The sequence below is a fragment of the Abramis brama genome (assembly GCF_963993115.1).
Source record: "Abramis brama genome assembly, chromosome: 12".
Taxonomy (NCBI): Eukaryota; Metazoa; Chordata; class Actinopteri; order Cypriniformes; family Leuciscidae; genus Abramis; species Abramis brama.
The window spans coordinates 32,708,882-32,729,517 of record NC_139974.1 but is presented as its reverse complement, the minus strand read 5'-3'; the positions used below and the strand labels follow the sequence as shown (position 1 = coordinate 32,729,517).

The 20,636-nt window shown below is 36.1% G+C and overlaps 1 protein-coding gene across 1 annotated transcript; it reads right to left on the bottom strand.

Annotated features, from left to right (window-relative positions):
- Positions 1-358: 358 nt before the first annotated feature.
- Positions 359-18,916, bottom strand: galnt12 (UDP-N-acetyl-alpha-D-galactosamine:polypeptide N-acetylgalactosaminyltransferase 12). The gene is made up of 10 exons (XM_084130463.1): positions 18,330-18,916; positions 16,723-16,892; positions 15,305-15,494; positions 14,879-15,064; positions 14,347-14,464; positions 12,014-12,190; positions 9,404-9,535; positions 8,882-8,995; positions 5,852-6,007; positions 359-4,731 (listed from the first exon to the last, which is right to left on the bottom strand). Exons 1-10 carry the CDS (start codon positions 18,686-18,688, stop codon positions 4,594-4,596), a joined length of 1,740 nt encoding a protein of 579 aa, XP_083986589.1. The 5' UTR covers positions 18,689-18,916; the 3' UTR covers positions 359-4,593.
- Between the last annotated feature and the right edge of the window lie 1,720 nt (positions 18,917-20,636).

Here is a 20,636-nt window from a genome sequence, read left to right as displayed (position 1 = left end):
TGAGAATGACTGCGGGGCAGAGCGCATGAGGAGCATCTTGGCATGAGCGCTTCCTCATACTCAGCTGCACATCTTCAAGCCAGTCAGATAGACTGCCAATGACACCTCCATCGTCTCTCTGCAACTGCGACTCCGACATAAACGGAAAGAACAAACACGCATGCACAGGGAGAACGAGATTAGTGCTTTATAAAGGGAAAAGTTTGCCATTTATTTTCCACAGTAACACGAGTGACGTGCCAGAATACGAAATCAAACGCTTGCTGGAAAGAGACGGGAGTGTGTAATACAGCGGGAAAAAAAGATTGCCAGGGACTGTCGGTTGTTGGTGAAGAAAGAAGACAGGCACACATTGGGATGTTATTCAATGGCTTTAATGTGTAAAAAGTCAAACATGAATTCAATTTTAAGTTGGAGCAACTTTCATCGTTCAATTTTCATTACAATTAAAAGGTGCACTCAATCATTTTTCTTCCTCACAAAAAGGTTTCAGACAAAGAAATAGACAGTACACTCAGATGCCTAATAAAAGCGGTTTTATGTTGAGATCACATGACCATTAAATACAGTAGTACTAATCTTGTTTCAGAAACTTTGCAGAATAAATTAATCATTGCTGACTGCAAATAACAAATACCGTAGCGTAACAAACAAAACTGAGTGCACCTTTAGTTAGAAATAAGACATTTTAGTAACCATAATTAAAGCATTTTCACAAAAAAAAAAGAAAAGAAAAAGAGAAAGAATACCTTCATTTCTGATGTTAAGGTCACTTACATAACAGCATAAAAGCTACCTGAATTTTTCTTCCAGCATAGATATGGTTTCAAAACATTCTGCCTTCAGCAAAATTAAATGGAAAGTAAAATGAAATTAGAAATCATTCATTATTCCAAGAAAAGTGCATACTCGTTGCTGCTGTAACCAACACCACTGTTTTGGCCATTTATTTAATTCTTTATGAACTTTAAACCACATTTATCTAGAGAATGTATCATTGTTTGTGTTTTGTACTTCCACTGTATGGAGTATACAAAAATGACCATAGACAAAATGGTCTCAATAGCCATCCATACATCTCATCAAACAAACCCACTGTCAATTCTTAGGCTTTGATAGAAAGGAAAAATCCTACTGATTCAAACATAATGGGTTCTCATTTTCTAATCATCACATAATCAATCTCTCAATCACCTTCTTATCTATTGAGGCCCTGGAAACATCTGTCCAGTATTGAACTCATGTCACATGTTCTCAGAGAATCACATCAGTAAACCAATTCTCCCTTTGACAATGATAAGTTAGCCCATCACCTTATAGACTAATGCAAAAATATATATGCTCCATAAACCTCACCATAGAAAACTTTCCTCTCAACCGTATTTTAGAAAAATGAACTGTTCACGTACTTTGAACACTCTGTAAGTCACTTAAAACATGTTAAATGTCTTTAAAAAGAAAACATTTGTCTTTATTTACTCGCCTTTAAGTCTTTCAAAAACATTTTTCTTTGTGGAACACAAGAGAAATTTATAGCAGAATGTTGCAGCTGCTTTTTTTTTCATAAAATGAATGATAGTTTTCAATCAATAACTACTTTAATTTTTGCCCATTCTTCACACAAAACTTCCATATGACTTCAGACAAATATAGTACATGACTTTTATGAAACTTATAAAGTGCCTTTTTGGGGGGGAAATATAAGCATGTACATTCTTCAAAATATCTTCTTTTGTGTTCCAAAGAACAAATACATACAGGTTTGGAACGACACGACGGTGAGTTAATATTTGACTAAACTAATCCTTTCATTTAAAAAAACTGTTTTTAAACATACCAGCAACTTCAAGGACTCCAACAATAGAGTGGTGCAGGAAAGACATTTTTTGTAGGACAAAATCTGGAAACGAGTTAGCATTTTAACATTTCCGGTTCCATTGTCCTGAAGTCAATGGGTTTTTTGAATGTTTAAATGCTTGAAATAAGGTCTGTGGTTAACACAATCTCAAGATATTTCACGTTTTATTCTATGATATAAAATATATCAGTAATACCTTCTTGTGATAGCTTCTTTTTTAAAGCTTTTACTCGTAAAAGGCGGTTGCTAACAAGTGTCTAAATGTGAAGAAACAGAGGTTGTCGGGGCATTATCAGGTAAACTCAATGAAAGAGTTGTTGAAGCTTAATGATGGTGATGTTGAAGTCATTCGACTGTGGTGTAGTTCATATACGTTTATCTTTTGACCTGCCGATTCATAATCCATAAAAGTTGTGTTCATTTGTGAAGATTAATTCTATGAATAAAACATCTAAGGATCATAAGCTTCTGTTATTCACAGACCTTATTTTCAGCAATAATCCAAAAGCCAATGAAAATTAATTTTTTTTGTAGCTAGGGAACCAGGGTGATGCTAACTTCTGGGTTGGCCTACAAAAATATGTAATCCCTGCACCACACCTTTACTTAATAAATAACTGAGAAAGTTAATCAAACTAATTCATGACAAATGACGTTAGCCTGACAGAAACGATCATTCAGCATGGGAAACTGATGCCACAGATGGCCAGAATTTAAAGACATTTATGGCGCTTTGTCACTGAATGGTACGGCTCACTTTTGGGGGGTTTTCCACTGTGTACTGTACCTAGTACATTTTTGCAGGCGAGCCGTACCGATGCTAAAATGTAACGTGTAAACACTGCAGATCACTGATTGGTCAGAGAGAATCATCATACCAGCGTCATTGGATTTGCGACACGAGACACCAAACTCGCTAGATTTAAATAGTCGGCAACAGCCACCGCAGTATCATTTGTTCGCACCGCTTTTTTAAACGACTTGCTTTACATGACCATCACACGCAACCTGAAAAAAGAAATGGCAGTATCATGGTCAGTAGACAAATCCCACCCACTTTGAAGCGGTACTAAACTGCAGTGGAAAAGCAAACCGAGCCAAAGTAAAGTGAGCCGGGCCGAGTCGTTCAACGCAGTGGAAAAGCACCATTATATCCACATACTCTAAACTGACTAGCATTGGAAAATGAAGCAAAATCACAGCACTTTGGCCACTACAATCTAGTATTTGCTGTGACAGCCAGCTCTGTTTTGTTCCCTTCAAATGCCCAACAATCACATACAGCAGGTAAATGACTAGAGGTAGGCTACCATACGCTTTCAGAAACAAGTAACAATCATTGTACATTTTTAACTGTAATTAGTTATAAGAAGAGTAACCTAGCATCTCAGTCAGCGCATGGTGAGCTACTGAAATTACAGACATGTACTGTAAATATGAGCTGATGTTACAACATGGAGGACATGGAGTAAAATGGAGAACTTGGCACCATCTAGTGGTTGGAAAGAGAATGGCAGCAGTGACACTGCCATCACTGCTGCTTCTCTGAACCTAAACTCAATACTCAGCCGAAAATAAACACACGACGAAGCTGCCAAGGGGCTCTAAGTTACATCAGGTACCAAATAACAGAGGGGGAGATTTTAAAAATGCTAGAAGCTGGAAAATGTCAAGTCGAAAAATTCTAATAGAAGCTACTTTGCAGAATAGCAGGGGAGATGGCAGCACTGACTGATTAAAATAACTCAAATTACCTTCCTGTAAAATTAAAATGATAAATACAGTGTTTATTTCTTTGCATAGAAATGGATGTGTTCAGTGACAATGTCTATTTGCATGCCAGTCTGGAAGACTAATTCACTGTGGGTTCCCTCAGGAACTTCCTGTGGGCTTTAAGAAAGGCAGTTTTGGATTTATGATTAAAATAAGGTCTGTGGTTTTGAGACTTTCACATTTTATTATGCAACATATACTAGCGTTCAAAATTTGGGGTGTGTACGATTTTTTTTATGTTTTTGAAGTCTCTTCTGCTCACCAAGGCTGCATTTATTTGATCTAAAATACAGTAAAAACAGCAATATTGTGAAATATTATTAACATTTAAAGCTGAATTTTCAGCATCATTCCTCCAGTCTTCAGAAATCATTCTAATTTGCTGATTTGCTGCTCAAGAAATATTTCTTATTATTATCAATGTCGAAAACAGTGCTGCTTAATATCCTAGTAGAAACCGTGATACATTCTTTCAGGATTCTTTGATGAATAGAAAGAACAGCATTTATTTGAAATAAATCTTTAAACATTAAGAAACTCTTTAATGTCTATTTTGATCAATTTATTGCACCCTTGCTTAAAAAAATATTAATTTCTTTTAAAATTAAAGCATACTGACACAAACGGTAGTGAAAGGTAGTGTATGTTATATTGCTCAACGTATGTTTACACGTGTTATTTTACTCATAAATCCAAAACTCTTTTGAAATTTCAGAGAACACTCATTGGCACGAAAATGGTCACTCTCTTCAGGTTTCAGGATTAAAAACTGAACGACTCTATTATAAATGATGAATTTTAATACACTGCAAAAAATTTCAAATCTAATACATTAATCACAGTATAAACTGTGCACCTCGTAACAGGAAGGCACTATCAATCCTAAGCGGAGGAATTGGAATGATCAATAAACTGCAGTGGAGTTGGAGCAGCTGATATGAAAGGTGTAGAGAGAACCTTTGCTATGTTCTCTCTTCAAAGAACCACTTCTGGGAGTCCGAGTCGGAGCAGGAGCGCAGAGCGGGGCCAGGGTTCCCATTGTCAGTCTGGTCCACTGCCTCAATGCATTTCTGTGACTGAACGTGGTAGAGAGAGCCATCCTGCAAATGCAAAGATTATGACATGCCTAATTTTAATACAGTCAGGGATTTGTTCAAATACTATAAAAGCCTCTGGCCCACTAGAACAGGAAGCTCAGCCACCCCTAGCATTTAATTGGCTCCCAGCTCTAATTCCCCAGAGTCTAGTGAGAAACCTGCTGTCGTCACGCTGCTCTTCAGGTGCTCACTGTACTGGCAAAGAGTTCACACTAAGGCTTGCTTCTGAAATGACACCGCAAGCCACACTGAAACCTCTTGCTGTCCATGACTTTCTCAAGTAACGCTTTAATGTGACATTTACTTGGCCCGTTATTTGCTTTGAAGGACACTTGAAGTGCTGCAAAGCATGCATGTTAGTGTGTACAATTCTTGTGCTGACTACCTACCAAACCACATGATGACACCTGTAAATGTAAACTAATACATTTTTATACACACACACACAAATATATATATATATATATATATATATATATATATATATATATATATACACACTATATACTATATACTGCATATACACACATATACATTCAGCAAATACAATAGTGTTTAAAAGTTTGAGGTTGATAAGATTTTTTTCATGTTTTTGAAAGAAGTCTCTTATGCTGCATTTAATTGATCAAATACAATTAAAATAGTAATATTGTGATTTTTTTTTTAATTGTGAGTCTTCTGTTTTAAAATATAATACATTCCAGTGATGAAAAAGCTGAATTTCAGCATCATTACTCCAGTCTTCAGTGTCACATGATCCTTCAGAAATCATTCTAATATACATATTTGGTGCTCAAGAAACATTTATTATTATCATCATCAATTGAAGTTTAATATTTTTGTGGAAACCGTGATTTATTTTCAGGATTCTTTGATGAATAGAAAGTTCAAAACAACAGCCTTTATTTGAAATATAATCTTTTGTAACATTATCAATGTCTTTACTGTCACATTTTGATCAATTTCATGAATCCTTGCTGAATAAAAATATTCATTACTTTCAGAAAAAAATCTTACTGACCCCAAACCTTTGAACAGTAGTGTATATATATATGAGATTATTTGTGATTTATGTAATTCATTTTAATAAAACTGTTTGTACTGATGTGTTCAATGATCTCACCTCTCTGAATATAAACTTCTGGTCTTCAGGCACAGGTTCCCTGGGTTTACTGCAGTGCTGCACGGTAAGGAATGTGGAGACGGGATCAGCTACGATACAGCCTGCAGGATCCCTTGTGTTATAACGGATCTCTCGGAGCGTTGAGTACTCGAAGAACTGTCACAAAACAAGAAAGGAAAATATTCACACACAGAAGCTCAACACATCAAATCTTAATCAAAGACAAATCCAAAAACGGCAACATCTGATAGAGAGGCACATACGGGTCAATCATGTTATGCAGTACATTTTGTCCCCATCATATAGTATATTAATGTATTAGATCAGATATTTAATCACATTTTTTAAAGATGGAAAACATATTCGTTTTCTTTTATCGTAATATCACACTTAAGTGAACATAAAAGTGAACTACAAATAATTTCACTACTCTAAAGACATCAAAAACTGGCTAATTTATAAAGAAATATTCCAGGAGTTTCTTATTTCTTTCTCTAATCAAAATGTTTCCTGTGTCCTCAATATCTTCACTGACTAACATCCTTTAATTTTTAGTAATATCCAAAATCCAGTTCTTCAAAGACATCATCCTCCAAGAAGTGACTTGATTTTTGATGGGAGAACAACAACAAAGTGTATTAGTAATGGATTTGATGGACTCCTGCCTCTATCTCTAAAACATTTCATGCTGTAAAAGAATTGTATATCATAAATAATGTATATCATGCAAATAATTACACTATAATTCAATAAAGTTGCCTGATCTTGACCAGAACACATTTCTAAACATCTGCTATACTCTTTTACAGAAATACTTCTTTAAATTTAGGGCTGCACGATAAATTGTATTTTAGTCATGATTTTTATTTGACGTTTCCGTTATCTTGTATTGGTAACAGCAAGCCTCCACTATCTTTCCTGCTTGGGGTTTTATTTTACTTAATCTTCTCTGATCTGGCAATCATGCGCAAACGCTTGGGTTTGGCAATGTACATTGTGAAATTCGGCTTGAATGAAAGTGTCATTGAGCCAGTCTGTTCCTTCATGAAACCGTGTGTGCAGTTTGCTGCTACTAATGCTGCCTTTGCATGCTATAGATTATCGTAAATGCAAGTTTCCTAGTAGGAATTTGGACATGAATACCCTCTCATGACTGGTATTCTTTATTAGCTTTTTCCATATCAGGTACATCGCCTTGTTTTGTCATTAAAGTAGTGCATATTTGCATGTATAAATAGCCATTTGAATTTTTTTACACAGTGAAAATAGCCTGCATTTGACCGAAACTCCATAATCGTCAGCAAGCTGACCATCTAGATAGCACCATGTTTACATGGTTGTCAATGAATGGGACGATTAATATCATTTTGGCTTTAATAAGATTTCCCCAATAAATAGGCAAGAATAAACCTGGTGTCTTCCATGATTCCATATCTTTCCAACAACAAACCAGTTTTCATAATGTAAAGCAGTTGAAAACAACACAGCCACCATCTGTTTGCAGTGTTTAACCATATTAAAAGATGTATGAATTTGAATCTGTCTGTATGAATTTGCATTTGTGGAGCAATCTTTGGTTTGTCTAATTTGCAGATGAATTGCTTCTCTTAAAATATCAAATGTGAAGACAAATTACAAAGCACTAGGCTGTAAGGTAAAGAACAAGAAATGGCCTCATTACATTACCTCTTTTGATAATTGTGTAATAAAAGCAAATATAATATTATATAATAATAAGTGTATAGCATCTGTCAAAAGTTTGGAAACATTCAAATGTTTTTGAAAGAAGTCTCTTATGCTCACCAAGGCTGCATTTATATAATCAAAAATACAGTTAAAACAGTAATATTGCGAAATATTACAAATTCAAAAAACAAATTCAAAACTTTGAAAAAGGGTGAAATAGGTCCCCTTTAAATCTCAAAATGTACTGCTTAACAGGATTGACCCATATGCACTAAATCAGACAGAATGAGAAGAATATTTCTCTTGTATTCACAGAGAGAATCCATTAGAAGAGTGTTGTTGTGCTGTACATAGCTGATATTGTGCACTGATAAGTCTCTAGGGCTCATCTGCCTCCCCACAGAGAGGGAGGAGACAAACGAAGTCACGCTGCTGTGCCAGGCGGCTAAAGTCACTTTAAAAACAAGCGTGCTGTGAAGTACACAGCACATTATTTACTGCGCCATATTAGAATGGCATTTTAATAATGCATTACAGCTGTGAGAGACACTTCCATGTGTATTCCTGAGGACGCATTAAATCTCTGTGTATTGTTTTGAATAAGTATATGTACTCTTTACTTCAATACATTTTTGATGAGTAATGCAATTACTCTTTACATTTTGCATGTCACCTAACCTTTTCTACTTTTTCTGCGGCTGCAAAAGAAGCAATATCGCCATTGCCAGGGCATTGAAGGTACTATATCTTGTGCACTTACACAGCCAAACTTGTCAACATGGCTACTTTACACGAACACATGTTTCATATAAGAGATGAGGACATGGCTGGAGCCCGCAAGTAGTCAAGTAACAGTAATTTATTTATCTGTTATACTGAACAGACCTTTTTGAAGGATATTTGTTTACTTATGCCCTTTTTGAGCCCTTGAGCTTAACTGAGACGTTTGTATGAGTGTTTGTAGACGTTTAAGAGGCTGTTGTGTCGACCTTGGTTTATTGCAATTTTGAGGTGTTCAGTCTTATTTTGATTTTAGAAAATGTGATTGCTCTCCTCAATAATCGACCCGTTTCTTGTTTTTCACTGGCATATCTCTTAGGTGTTGAGGATTAGTGCATCTTTGAGCCTACATTCAGTACGAGTAAAATACTTAAGTGCTGTTAAAATCAGATACTCTAAGACTTTTACTCAAGTCGTAATGAAATTGGTGACTTGTAACTTGTAATGGAGTCATTTTCGCTGTAAGGTATCTGTACTTTTACTCAAGTATGGTTTTCAGGTACTTTTTACACCTCTTGGAGCAGCACGGATGTCTGTCGTTACAGTTGAGAGAATGAAAGTTACCTGGTTTTGTCCCATGCCGTGACACGGGTAAAGAATGACCCGGTGACCGGCCATATTATGATCATCAGGTGGGTTGTAGTCAAAACAGTAGTTGGCCTTTCCTTTACTCTTCAGCTACAATTGAGAAGAAACAAAGAAATATTCCAACAATAGGGTCCAAAAATCCAATTTTTCTTATTTAATATATATCAGCATAATATGAGTGAAAAGTTAAAGAGAAAACTATATAGACATTAATATTTCCTTTTCATTTTAAACTATATTATTTCTAAAAATCAGAAAAAGTTCTGATTATTTCAACTTTTAAATGAAATAGTCCCATATTTAGAATGTAGTATACACTTTTCCACTCGCTTTGTTGATTGTAAAGGAAGTGAACTCATTTCATCATGTCACAATTTTCTTGCCTTGCATTTTAAACTTTGAACCAAGCTAACAGCTGCGGATAATGGCATTTTTACTTCTGGAGCTCTGCTGTTACAAAGCTGTGCATGTAAACACAAGAAGTTTGCATCCTCTCACCATGCCAAACATTCCAGGCCTGTCCTCTGGGACTTGAATGTCAGGATAGATGTTGTCTAAGAACCACTTAAAATCTTTACACCTAAGACGCATTCGGAGTTTCCGTCTGTCCGTCACATCACCATATGCTTCCTGAAAACAAGCAAAGAAAACAAGTTAATAATTGCTCTAATACAGCATAAGGTACAGTGATGCATAATAATATACATTATACATTAAACATTATACATATATTATTATATAAATACAGATTAAGTCATCTTCATTAAGAAAAAACACCAGGAAGGAAGGAAAGAAGGACCTATATTTTATTCAATACAGCCAATATTTTCTTTTAATTAAGACGAGGAGCACCACATTTACCTCACAATGATAGATCATTTACATACAGTAGACAAATTTGGCTGCTTCAATCATCTGCATTCAGAGTTTACAGTTTCGATTTGTTCATTTTCGTCTTTAATGTTTTTTGTTTTCTAGAGTGCTCAGATCTGCCAAGTTCAACGTGGGCACCAAAATGAACATGTAGCTCATGCCCCACAGTATGTGCAAAACAGGCTTAAGAGAATGTGAAACGAAAGCTCATATGCCATTGGTCAGTATGTTTTCTTTGTCAAACAGAGACAAAAATTTGGTCTTTAAAACAAAAATATTGACAGACGAACATTCGTCCCCAGTGTGAATAGGTCTTTAGGAATCCATAAAGTATGAGCAACGATAATTCTTGCCTTAAGACCCCGATATACTCAAGGCAAAGTTCTTTTTCACTCTTCGAATAGGGGTAAGAAGAAGCTTGAAATACCTTTTAAGCGGTATACTGTAAGTGAACATTTATATGAATGTTCAGTGCTCAATAACAAAATAAACAAGAAAAATGACAGCAGTGAGAAAGCAGCAGTTAAGAAAGCATCTGATCATAGCGATGTGGATATGTTCGTGCTAGCTCTGCAATTCGGCACTTCAATCGAGTCAATTCATGTTTATATAGCACTTTATACAAAAGATTGCTTTAAAGCAAGTAGCTTTACAGTAGTAAACATGAAAAAAAACAGTATCAGTGTTTCCTTCAATTAGAATCACAACTTCAGTCTGCAGTGTGTTCATTTTTCACTCGCATCTGAACTTGACAAACTGAAAAAAGAAATTAACTATAGAAGATTTTCACATCATAGAGGGTGGAGCCTCAGAGCACACCCACCTATTATGTCATTGGCACGGACCAATGGTAGTTCAAATGTGTTTACCAGCCGAAGCAAACTTTTCCAGTAAGTTTGCTTTTGGCAAGTTGTTTCAAACTCCTGAAACAAACTTATTTTTGGCCTGATTTTGTTCGAAATGACGTCTGTTCTTCGATTTTGCTTGAATTATATTGGGGCTTTAGTAAATGCCACATGAACAGACTGTCTACAATGCTCTCTCTTCATAGTACATCATCTGTTTTCACAAAATGATCACATAAAACCAAACATCTATTCAAACTTTCTCATCTTGTTTTTTAAACATTCTGATGCAATTACCCCGCTGCGGTACACCACAAAATACTACATGATGCAACATCCTCTCGCAAAATAATGCTGCAACCCCAACTCAGCAAACAAGACTGATAAAGGCCAAGTTCCCCTGTGTGTTTGTGGCTGTGGTACCACCTCATAACCACCTGTCAGGCAAGAATTACTGTTGAGTGATGGTCTGCACAGTATTGCCAGAGATATGATTCCTTATGAGGAACGTCTGTTGGAAGTAGAGCTCTGTCGAAGAGGCTCAGCAGCTCTGCGGAAAGATGAATGAAAGGAAGTGTACTTCTAATTAACCAACTTGATAGTGATTCATCAATAACGTACGGCCCTGCTGTGAGTGCCAGCCGGGTGGCACAACATCACACACATTGATGATCTGTCTGTGATCAGGCTTCAGTCTCAACAAAGTCCAGCTACACGGTCAATCGAGCGGCTGTCAAATGAAGCTTTCTGATCATCGAGATCCATCACAGAGCCTCGTTTTGTTGATCTTTAGGACTATGTGGCAAAATCGACAGAGATTTTGGCCATGAATAAAATATGCCGTGAGGCTTGGAGGGTGAAAGAGAAAGTGATCCTCTTACGAATTTGTGTGGAAGCGGAGTATGAAGGTTGTCAAACCTGATCCACGCTGGCAAGGCCAGTGTTTGCATGTGGTTTATACCTGAAGAGAGAGAGAGAGCCTTATCTGCTGGCATCACATTAGATTGATTTCGAGTTGGCAGCGCCAACCTGGCAGCATCTCCAAGTTTCAGAGAGAAAAGGGTCACCAAATCTGTCACCAAGAGCACCTCTCTCTTTAACTACAGGGCTGAGCGGGGACCGTGAATGACAAACACGGACTGAGAGTTGCTGCACTTCTCACTATAGTAATTTCACACTGAGCACAGAGAATATCACCTGAGGAGTTTCAGCCCACCAGCTAAATGCCATTCATTCAACAGATGGTGCCAAATACTATCGTTCACAAAGGCTACGCGAGTCTATTTCCACTAATCTCAAAGATAGATGGTGATATAAACATACTCTTTGAAAACGAGCAGACAAGCAAACAAAAGCAGAGTTATGCAACAGACTGCACAAGTAGGCGTACCAGACGTGCATGAGGGCTGCGGTGGTAATAAACTTCTTTGAATTCATCCATCCAGACTTCTGCCGCCCGCACGCTGTTGGCCAAGGCCTTGTTTCTTGAATATGGCGCTTTCTTTGGAAACACGTGACCCACGTGAGAGCAAGGATGGATTTCCAGAGTCCCTCCACACTGCCAGATCTGAAAAACACCACCAAGACAGGACATAGATTAGCCATCCGTAATAATCCATAGGCAGCATTTTAGGCATCATAGGCATATTTGGCTATTAAAGTATGCTGCCTCCTAAAACACATTTTAAAACATTTTGAAATAACAGCTATTAGTAAAACCTAAAATAAATTCTACAATCAAAAACAGACTAATGGTAATTATAGATTTTTTTAAAACTACCCCCAACCCTAAACCTAACGCTAACTGTACCCCAATAAGATTAAAATGTAATATAAAGAAGTATTTTATAGTTAAATTAGTTCATTAGCTGTTCTTACAACAGGAACTTCTTATTATTGCTATTAATATACTTGTTACAAATAAATTACATTTTATAATGAAGTTTTTAAAATATGCGTTGTGTATGTGAGTGTGTTTGTGTGAGTATATTCCCTATCTGCTATCTACTATTAAACATTTCTTACCCTTGAATTCTTAAATTTAAACTTCATATGAACTGTATGACAAAATGCATATTATATATTACAAACAAAACAAAGCAACTTGAATAATCTGTTTATACGTTAACTCGAACTCTCCCACCATCAAGCTTTAAAATGAATCGTGAGGATTCACCACCCTATGTCACATGACCATAAATAAATGCTAAAATTACTTCTTTGAAGGGACAATCGCATGCACCCATCGCTAATGGACTTGTGTAAATTCAGTTGTTCGGTATTTAGTTGTTCACTTTCGTTTGGAACACCCCTTAAAGGGTTAGTTCACCCAAAAATGAAAATTCTGTCAGTAATTACTCACCCTCATGTTGTTCCAACCGCGTAAGACCTTCGTTCATCTTCGGAACACAAATTAAGATATTTTTGATGAAATCTGAGAGCTGATCACTTCTCCATAGGCTGCTAGGTGACCGAAACTTGCTGGCCCAGAAAAGTTATTAAAGAGATCGTTAATATAGTCCAAGTGACTACAGTGGCTCAATCTTAAGTATATCAAGCGACGAAAATACTTTTTGTGCGCAAAAACAAACAAAAATAACGACTTTATTCCACTATTCATTTCCTTCTCTCTGGGCCTCTAGTTGGTTCACGTAGTGTTTTTGCGCTGCGCGTCTGTGTTACACGTCACCACGTAGGCTCACTATTGGCCGACGCTGGTCATGTGTGTGATGCGTGATGACGTGTAACACAGACGCGCTGCGCTAAAACACTACGAGGCCCAGAGAGAAGGAAATGAATAGTGGAATAAAGTCGTTATTTTTGTTTGTTTTTGCGCACAAAAAGTATTCTCGTCGCTTGATATACTTAAGATTAAGCCACTGTAGTCACTTGGACTATATTAACGATCTCTTTAATAACTTTTCTGGGCCAGCAAGTTTCGGTCACCTAGCAGCCTATGGACAAGTGATCCAGCACTCAGATTTCATCAAAAATATCTTAATTTATGTTCCGAAGATGAACGAAGGTCTTACGCGGTTGGAACAACATGAGGGTGAGTAATTACTGACAGAATTTTCATTTTTGGGTGAACTAACCCTTTAATTGGCGTTCCCTTCCGAAAGTGCTCTTCGAGAGTGCAAAAATGCTGTTTGGAATTCGCCCTCTGATAAGATCCCCTAATTGGCTGTTTCGTTGTAGAGGTGTAACTTGTAGTAGGGGTGTAATTTGTAGGGGTATGGTTTGTAGTACTGCAGGACACAGTAGGATACACTTGGGTTTACAGATCACTAGATTTTGGAAAGGATCTACTGGTTCAGAGAATAAAAAAGCTGATCTGTCATATTGCATTGAAAGAGCATCTCTCTGGACTTTGTGATGTTTCCTGCCAGAATCTGGTTAAAACACATCCCAATGCGTTCAAGGCACTCAAAACTCAAATGAACCATTACTGTCTATGTAACAGTGTTAGAATCCTTCAGGGCATGAGCTGAGTAATCAGAGGAATTATGAGTAAGTAAACAGTGAAGGTCGCTTTAGTCATCATACTTGCTGGCAGACACTTAATAAAGGCGCTGAGCGACCTCCTAACATTGTGTGACTCGTCACACAGTTTTCAAACTAGGATTGTTACCATCTGCCCAAAAGCTTTTCCTCCTCAGGAAGCCAAAACCAGGAGAGAATCTAGAGGAAAATGTTACAGAAAAAGCAACAAAATGCACTTACTCTGAATGAGAACTCCAGGTTCTCTCCACCCCACACCTCCATTCCTGTGTCATATGTGCCCAGGTAAAGGAAGTACTTCTTATCGACTGCAAACAAACCCCCAGCCATTGTAGGAGACCTGGATCAAAGCAACAAACAGAATTATTTCTGTGTCTACTAGTAAAATTACATTAACTTCCAGGAAAAGCATAACGGCAGGGTTTAATGTTGTTTGATATTTAATTAGTAGAGAGCACGTTCAATTATGTTCACCTAAACAGTTCTGGTGCCTGAAATATGGCTATAGAAAACGTATTAAATCTTAAAATCTTCAGATATTAAAAATGGACTGCTCTGCTAAGCGTGTTTGAACCCTCATGAATCAGGCAAAGCATAATAAAACCCAATGACATACCAACCAAAACTTAAGACTGAACTTATCAACGCCATATTGCATTTTTTTTTTTCCAACTGGAACAGGACCAAAAATTAAACACGTTTCCTTTAGTATTACAAATTGTTTTCCGCTTAGGTGCAACCATGAAGCACAGACCTGACAACATCAGTGGCAGAACTTCTGCGTTTCTGCTCATGTTCTGGGATAGTGTGCCACGTGAACACCAATCGCCAATCAAATCCCCCGATCTGAGGTTCTCCAGGGTTTCCCAGGAACTCGAAGGTGTTCCAGTCAATGACGTCAATTACTGGACACACCACAGCCGAAGGCTCGTCCTTAATTCTACAGGATTTAAAGATAAAAAGGGAGATAAATATTAGTTCTCATTAAACAAACTGTGATGTGACATGTAGCAAATAAAAAAGCATCAAAATTTGTTATGCAAATGCAATGTAAACACAGATTAACTTGTGCCGAAAGCATTTTGCCATAACAATATTTGCTAAAGAGCAAATGTCTACACACATTTTGAAAATACTGTATGTTTTGGGTTTGTAGAGAGGGGGTTATTATCTGTCTCACCTCTGGAGTAAAGGCTCCAACCAGCCTTCATGACACTCACAGTGGCAATCGAGGAAGGTCAGTACATCTCCTGTGGCAATGGAAGCTCCCAGGAGCCGCGCTCGCACCAAACCCTCTCTCTTCCTTGCTCGGATCAGACGCACCTTTTTGATATTGGCGATGTAGTTTTCTAGAGGCTCCTTTAAATGATCTGTGGATCAAAGTCATGAGAAGTGCTCAGTAACAGCTACAGTCCTAAAGGAAACAAGAACTTAGGACAGAAATATGCTAATTGGCTTTTGCATTAAGGAACAGCTTGCTGTTTCACCACAGGGTGGAGCTGAGATGATATTGTTGCTGTGGGATTTCATTGATAAGAATTTTCAAATCTTTGATTTATTTTGAACTTAAATAACAGCTATTATATACTTATTTATGTACACTATTATATTAACATCCTGCGTCATTTTACACAGGATTTTTTTTTGTGTGTGTTAATATTACATTTATGAAACATGAATATTAGCCTAGGTGACAGTATAAGTTGGGTAAGCCATTGTTTATTTTTATTTTTTTATTTATGTGCATTTTTTAATTTGTTATTAATGTAATTATTATTTTTATGTTTATTTATACATTTGCATATTTTATGTTCACATTTATATATGTATATATATATATTTTTTTTTTTTTTCGTTTTCTTTTAACTTGTCCATTGCAGTGTTATTTAAGTTTTATTCATGTTTTGAACTAGCTTTTATTTTTATACTTTTTCTTTTTCTTTTAATGTTAATTTTAGTTTAAAAAAAAAAAATCATAAAAAAAAAATTAGTTTAATTTTTAGTAATTTCACTATGTGCTTTTATTTTATTCTTTTAAATATTGCTATTTAGGTTTTATTTATTTTTTATTTCAGTTTTAGTTTTATTTATGTCCAGATAATAATTCTAGTGCTTCAACTTGTTGCCAAGGCAACATTTCTAATTTCCGTTGAATATTTATGTTTTATTTTATTTCAGCTTTATTTCAATTATAAAAAATGTTTAATAGCTTTAGTTTTAGTTAACGATAATAACCCTGGTCCATTGTCATCAACAGTTCCCTGTTATTGAAAGTAAAAAAAACGACTTAGAAAAACATCTCACCATTCTTCAGTTAGAATTTAGCAAACAGATTTCACTAAAGAAACTAAATATCACAATATTTTTACATTTTCTTGAAGAAAATGTGAGTGGTGTTTACACATGCAAAACTTTATGATAGATGTTATCTATGGCAGTTATTTTAGCTGTTTGCTATGCGGTTGCTACAAGGATCTTGTTCTTGGTGGTTCCCACTTCCTTCCTTCCAGTTCATCCTAATGATTAATTTTAATGATTTGATCTTTTAACAACCGTGTGCTCAAAGATTGCATGAGAAGTTTCCGTTCAGACTGATACCTCGGTCACTGTAGTCATCCACCAGTATGACTTCAGTCAGCAGCAGGTCAGGCGAGGTCTCCAGGACACTGTGCACTGTCCGCAGGAGTGTGGACCAGGCTTCATTGTAGAAGGCTATCACTACCGACGTCGTGGGCAGGCTCATGTAGTCATATTTCAGGTTTCTACATCTGAATAGACAGATCGTGTTAGTTAATGTCTTGCTTGCTGATGTACATCGCCAGATTACGTTAATGTTTACAGTAGCATTATAATAAACAAATATGCACAGTAACTGCAGGATATTTGTATCTAATGCCCAAGGAGACATTTGCTATTGCTAATTAGAAACATTAGGCACAACAGCACATCACAAATCATGGTGCAATATCAAATCAAAATCAAACTAAAATGTAATTATAAAACCACAGAGTGCTGCACAGTTACAGGTTCAAAAATATAACATTGCATATAAAAGATAGAAATAAAAATATTAATTAAAAAGTAAAAATACATAAATAAAATAACCACCACAGATGCATCTGCTCAAGCCTAATGGTCATTCTAAAATATTGAAGGCTTCATTTAACAAATATGATGCAAACAATAAACACAACACATTAAAAACACGACCAAAAAGAGTAAATAAAATAACAGTTTGATCAAATTAGTTACATTAATTTTTAACCTATTAAGGTAAAACCAATTGCAGAATGTTCCTCTAGGTCAGTGGTTCTCAACCAAGGGCCGAGGCTCACTGGGGGCCTCAGTAAGTCTTGAGTTATAGTAACATAATATTTTAAATTAAATGTAAAAAAAAAAAAAGATATGCAACATTAAACTGATATTTTTTTTTTGTTAATTAGTTTTATTACAACAGACATGCCAGAGGTACATATTAACTTAGGATATAACTAATAGTTACAAATTAACTTTGAATATTGTCTAGGAAAAAGGAGGGCCTTGGAGCCAAAAAGGTTGAGAACCACTGCTCTAACTGGCTATAATAATGTACAGCATTTGGATTTGGGAGGGGCCACTGGTCACTTCAAACTAATTTTTTTATTCATTTTGTAATTAGGGGTCCACAAACGGGTCCTTGTTCCGAAAAACAAAAAGGATGACTGCTGTGGATTTTATTTATTATTATTATTTATAATTTATTAACATTTCAATAGTATTTTTTTTTTTTTTTTTTTTTTTTTTTGTAAAATCCAAATAAAAATAACAACCCCTTTGGATCTTGGATTTGTTTTGTTTTTTATTCTGCATAATTTATATGAAAGTAAGGCCAACTGCAAACTGCACCTCTAGATGTGACGGAGCCACATTGCACGTTTTTCTCCTCCTCTGGTACTTTGTAGACGTTCTCTATCTGTAATCGCACATTAAACACTGGGTCTGGGGCAAAGATAGGGACTGTTTACAAAAACATTTAGGCTACTACTTCCCTGTTTTGCATTTAAGCGATGCGGATTTAAACATTAAACTACAATCTGTATCCTCTTCTACATTCTGATGCTATTCAAATAAATCAATTTAATACATTTATGACAAAGAGTTAATGATCTGTTGAGGCTGAATATCAGAACAAACTTCAAACATTCATGTACAGCATGGAGACTTACAGTGGGTTCCATCTTTCAGGCAGTCTGCGGTGTAGTGATATTTTATCGCTCACATAAGTGTTTATCTGATGCTTTTTGATGCTCTCCTCCTCCTCTCGCTTTTCTTTTTCAGTCAGGTCTAGTTTAACAGCTCTACCCATCTCTCCCAAAGCATTTACATCTAAAGGAGGCTTCTCGTAAACCGGTTTCTTCAGGAAATCTTCGTCCACATTTTCGCGTTGCTTGACTGGCACTTCTCTTCGACTAGCCAGGCCGACATCACTCTTTGTGTTCCTATGAAACATTAAATATCCCACTACAAAAGCCCCGAGAACGTACAGAATGAACTTGGACCGACTCCGTCTGCCACATATTGCCATAATGTGTCCGTCCGTCTAGTCCGTCCCGTTTCCCTCAAACTGTTTGTCATCCAAAGTTCAATCTCATAAAAAGTTCGAAAAAAGTTCGCCCATGTTAGAGGATATCGTTTTAAAGTCGATAAAGTCGACTACAGTGAAGGGGAAACTGTCAAAGCAAAGAGAAAGTTGGTCATTTCATCTGAGGTAAACCAACTTGTTGAAGTGTGTGTGTGTGATCGACATGAACATGAAGGGCGAGCAGAGCCGGTTACAGGGGGAGGAGTTGAAAACAGGAGTTGCTATTATGGACGCCCATTTCTGCCACATATTAAAAAAAATGTGCTTTTGTAAATCATAATGAGATGAAAAGTCGTAAGTGGAAAGTGGAAATGATGACAATGAAACGTCATTCTTTAACGTTAGTAGCCTATTATAATTATTACCTTTTATGTCATAATTAAAGACACCATGAAATCAAAACTGGCCATTCTAATTTTTATATATTAGAATTTTGCAGTTGCCTACTTATTATAATGACTTATCTGTGCACATCATTTTTCTTTTCTTTTTTCTTTTTATTAATTAATTTAACTTCTAATATTCCTCTAAATTAGGAAGTTAGGGAATTAGTAAATTAGGGATGTTTTTTTATTAAAGATTACAAGAGCAATTGCACAAATCATTTATAATAAATACTGCAATATTCGCTAAAAATAAGAATGGTCAATTTTAATTTCATGGTGACTTTAATTTGAGATACTGAGATCAATGATTTAGTATAAATATAACTTTAAAATAAGTGTCAATTTGTTTCTGACTCTTTACAGAAAGAGCAAAGAAAACCCTTCCTTGAACTTACCAATAAAGTAATTGATATAATATTGATTTATATATTTTTTTTAACTGAGTTTCTTTGTTTGGAATTACACATTTATTTATAAAGATACATTTCTTTGAAAAAAACAAAAAAACAAAAACAAATCATGCTTCCACTTCAAATCAGCAATAGGGAAAACTTTTTCTTTGGTTAGGATCTTTCTAATGTTATACATTTTTTATCTCTGATGTCAATGTCCGCATATAGGACCTGGAAAAAAAACAATTACAGGTTAATACATCTTTTTAATAAGTAGTTTTGGGGAAATACAATGAACACTTTTGAAAAATTCTTTTTTAGATAGATTTATGCCAACATTACTGGTTTTGAGCCACAGCCACAGTGGCACACACATCCCACAGGTCTGAGCACTGCAAGAGGGATTTGCGTGATCACATTAGCAGGCTTGTTTGTCAGATAAGGCCAGCAGAACTCGGAGAGGCATAAAGAAAGAAACCAGGTCAAATCACAGAGAGTCTTAGGGGTCACACACTGTGACAGAGCGCTAATCCAAATCCAGTTAGTGCCCGTCCGCTCTATAAACACTGTTATGCCAAGATATGCACACTCTCATCATTACTTAATACATGGGAAAATGTATGATTTAAATAATAATACAGCCTAACCCTTTGAGTTGTTTACTTTGACAATTTCGAGCAAAACACTTTCTTTTGCCAATGTTTCTTCGGGAGTTTGACGATATTTTAGTTGCAGACTGTAGATGCACTGTCATGCGATTCAGTCATACATAAATATTTATTTGTGCATTCCTGTTGAAATAATTTCCCCCCACAGTTTCTGCCATATAATGCATTGTTGTTTTTTAAATCCATATAATCATCTGCATATCGCTAGCGTCGGAACAGGGTTCATAGTACTGGACATAAAATGAGTCAAGTGTTCATACAACAGTTTTTAGTTTTTATGAAATTAAGCATATTGATGTTTTTAGAGTCTCGGGCCTGAAAGGGTTAATATCATGATACAATTATAAAGTTTCTATAGTGACCTGATGGAAATTCTTATCTAACTAATAGCAAATTACCATAGTCTCAAAAATGATTCACTACCACCAAAACTAGTGGTTTTAAG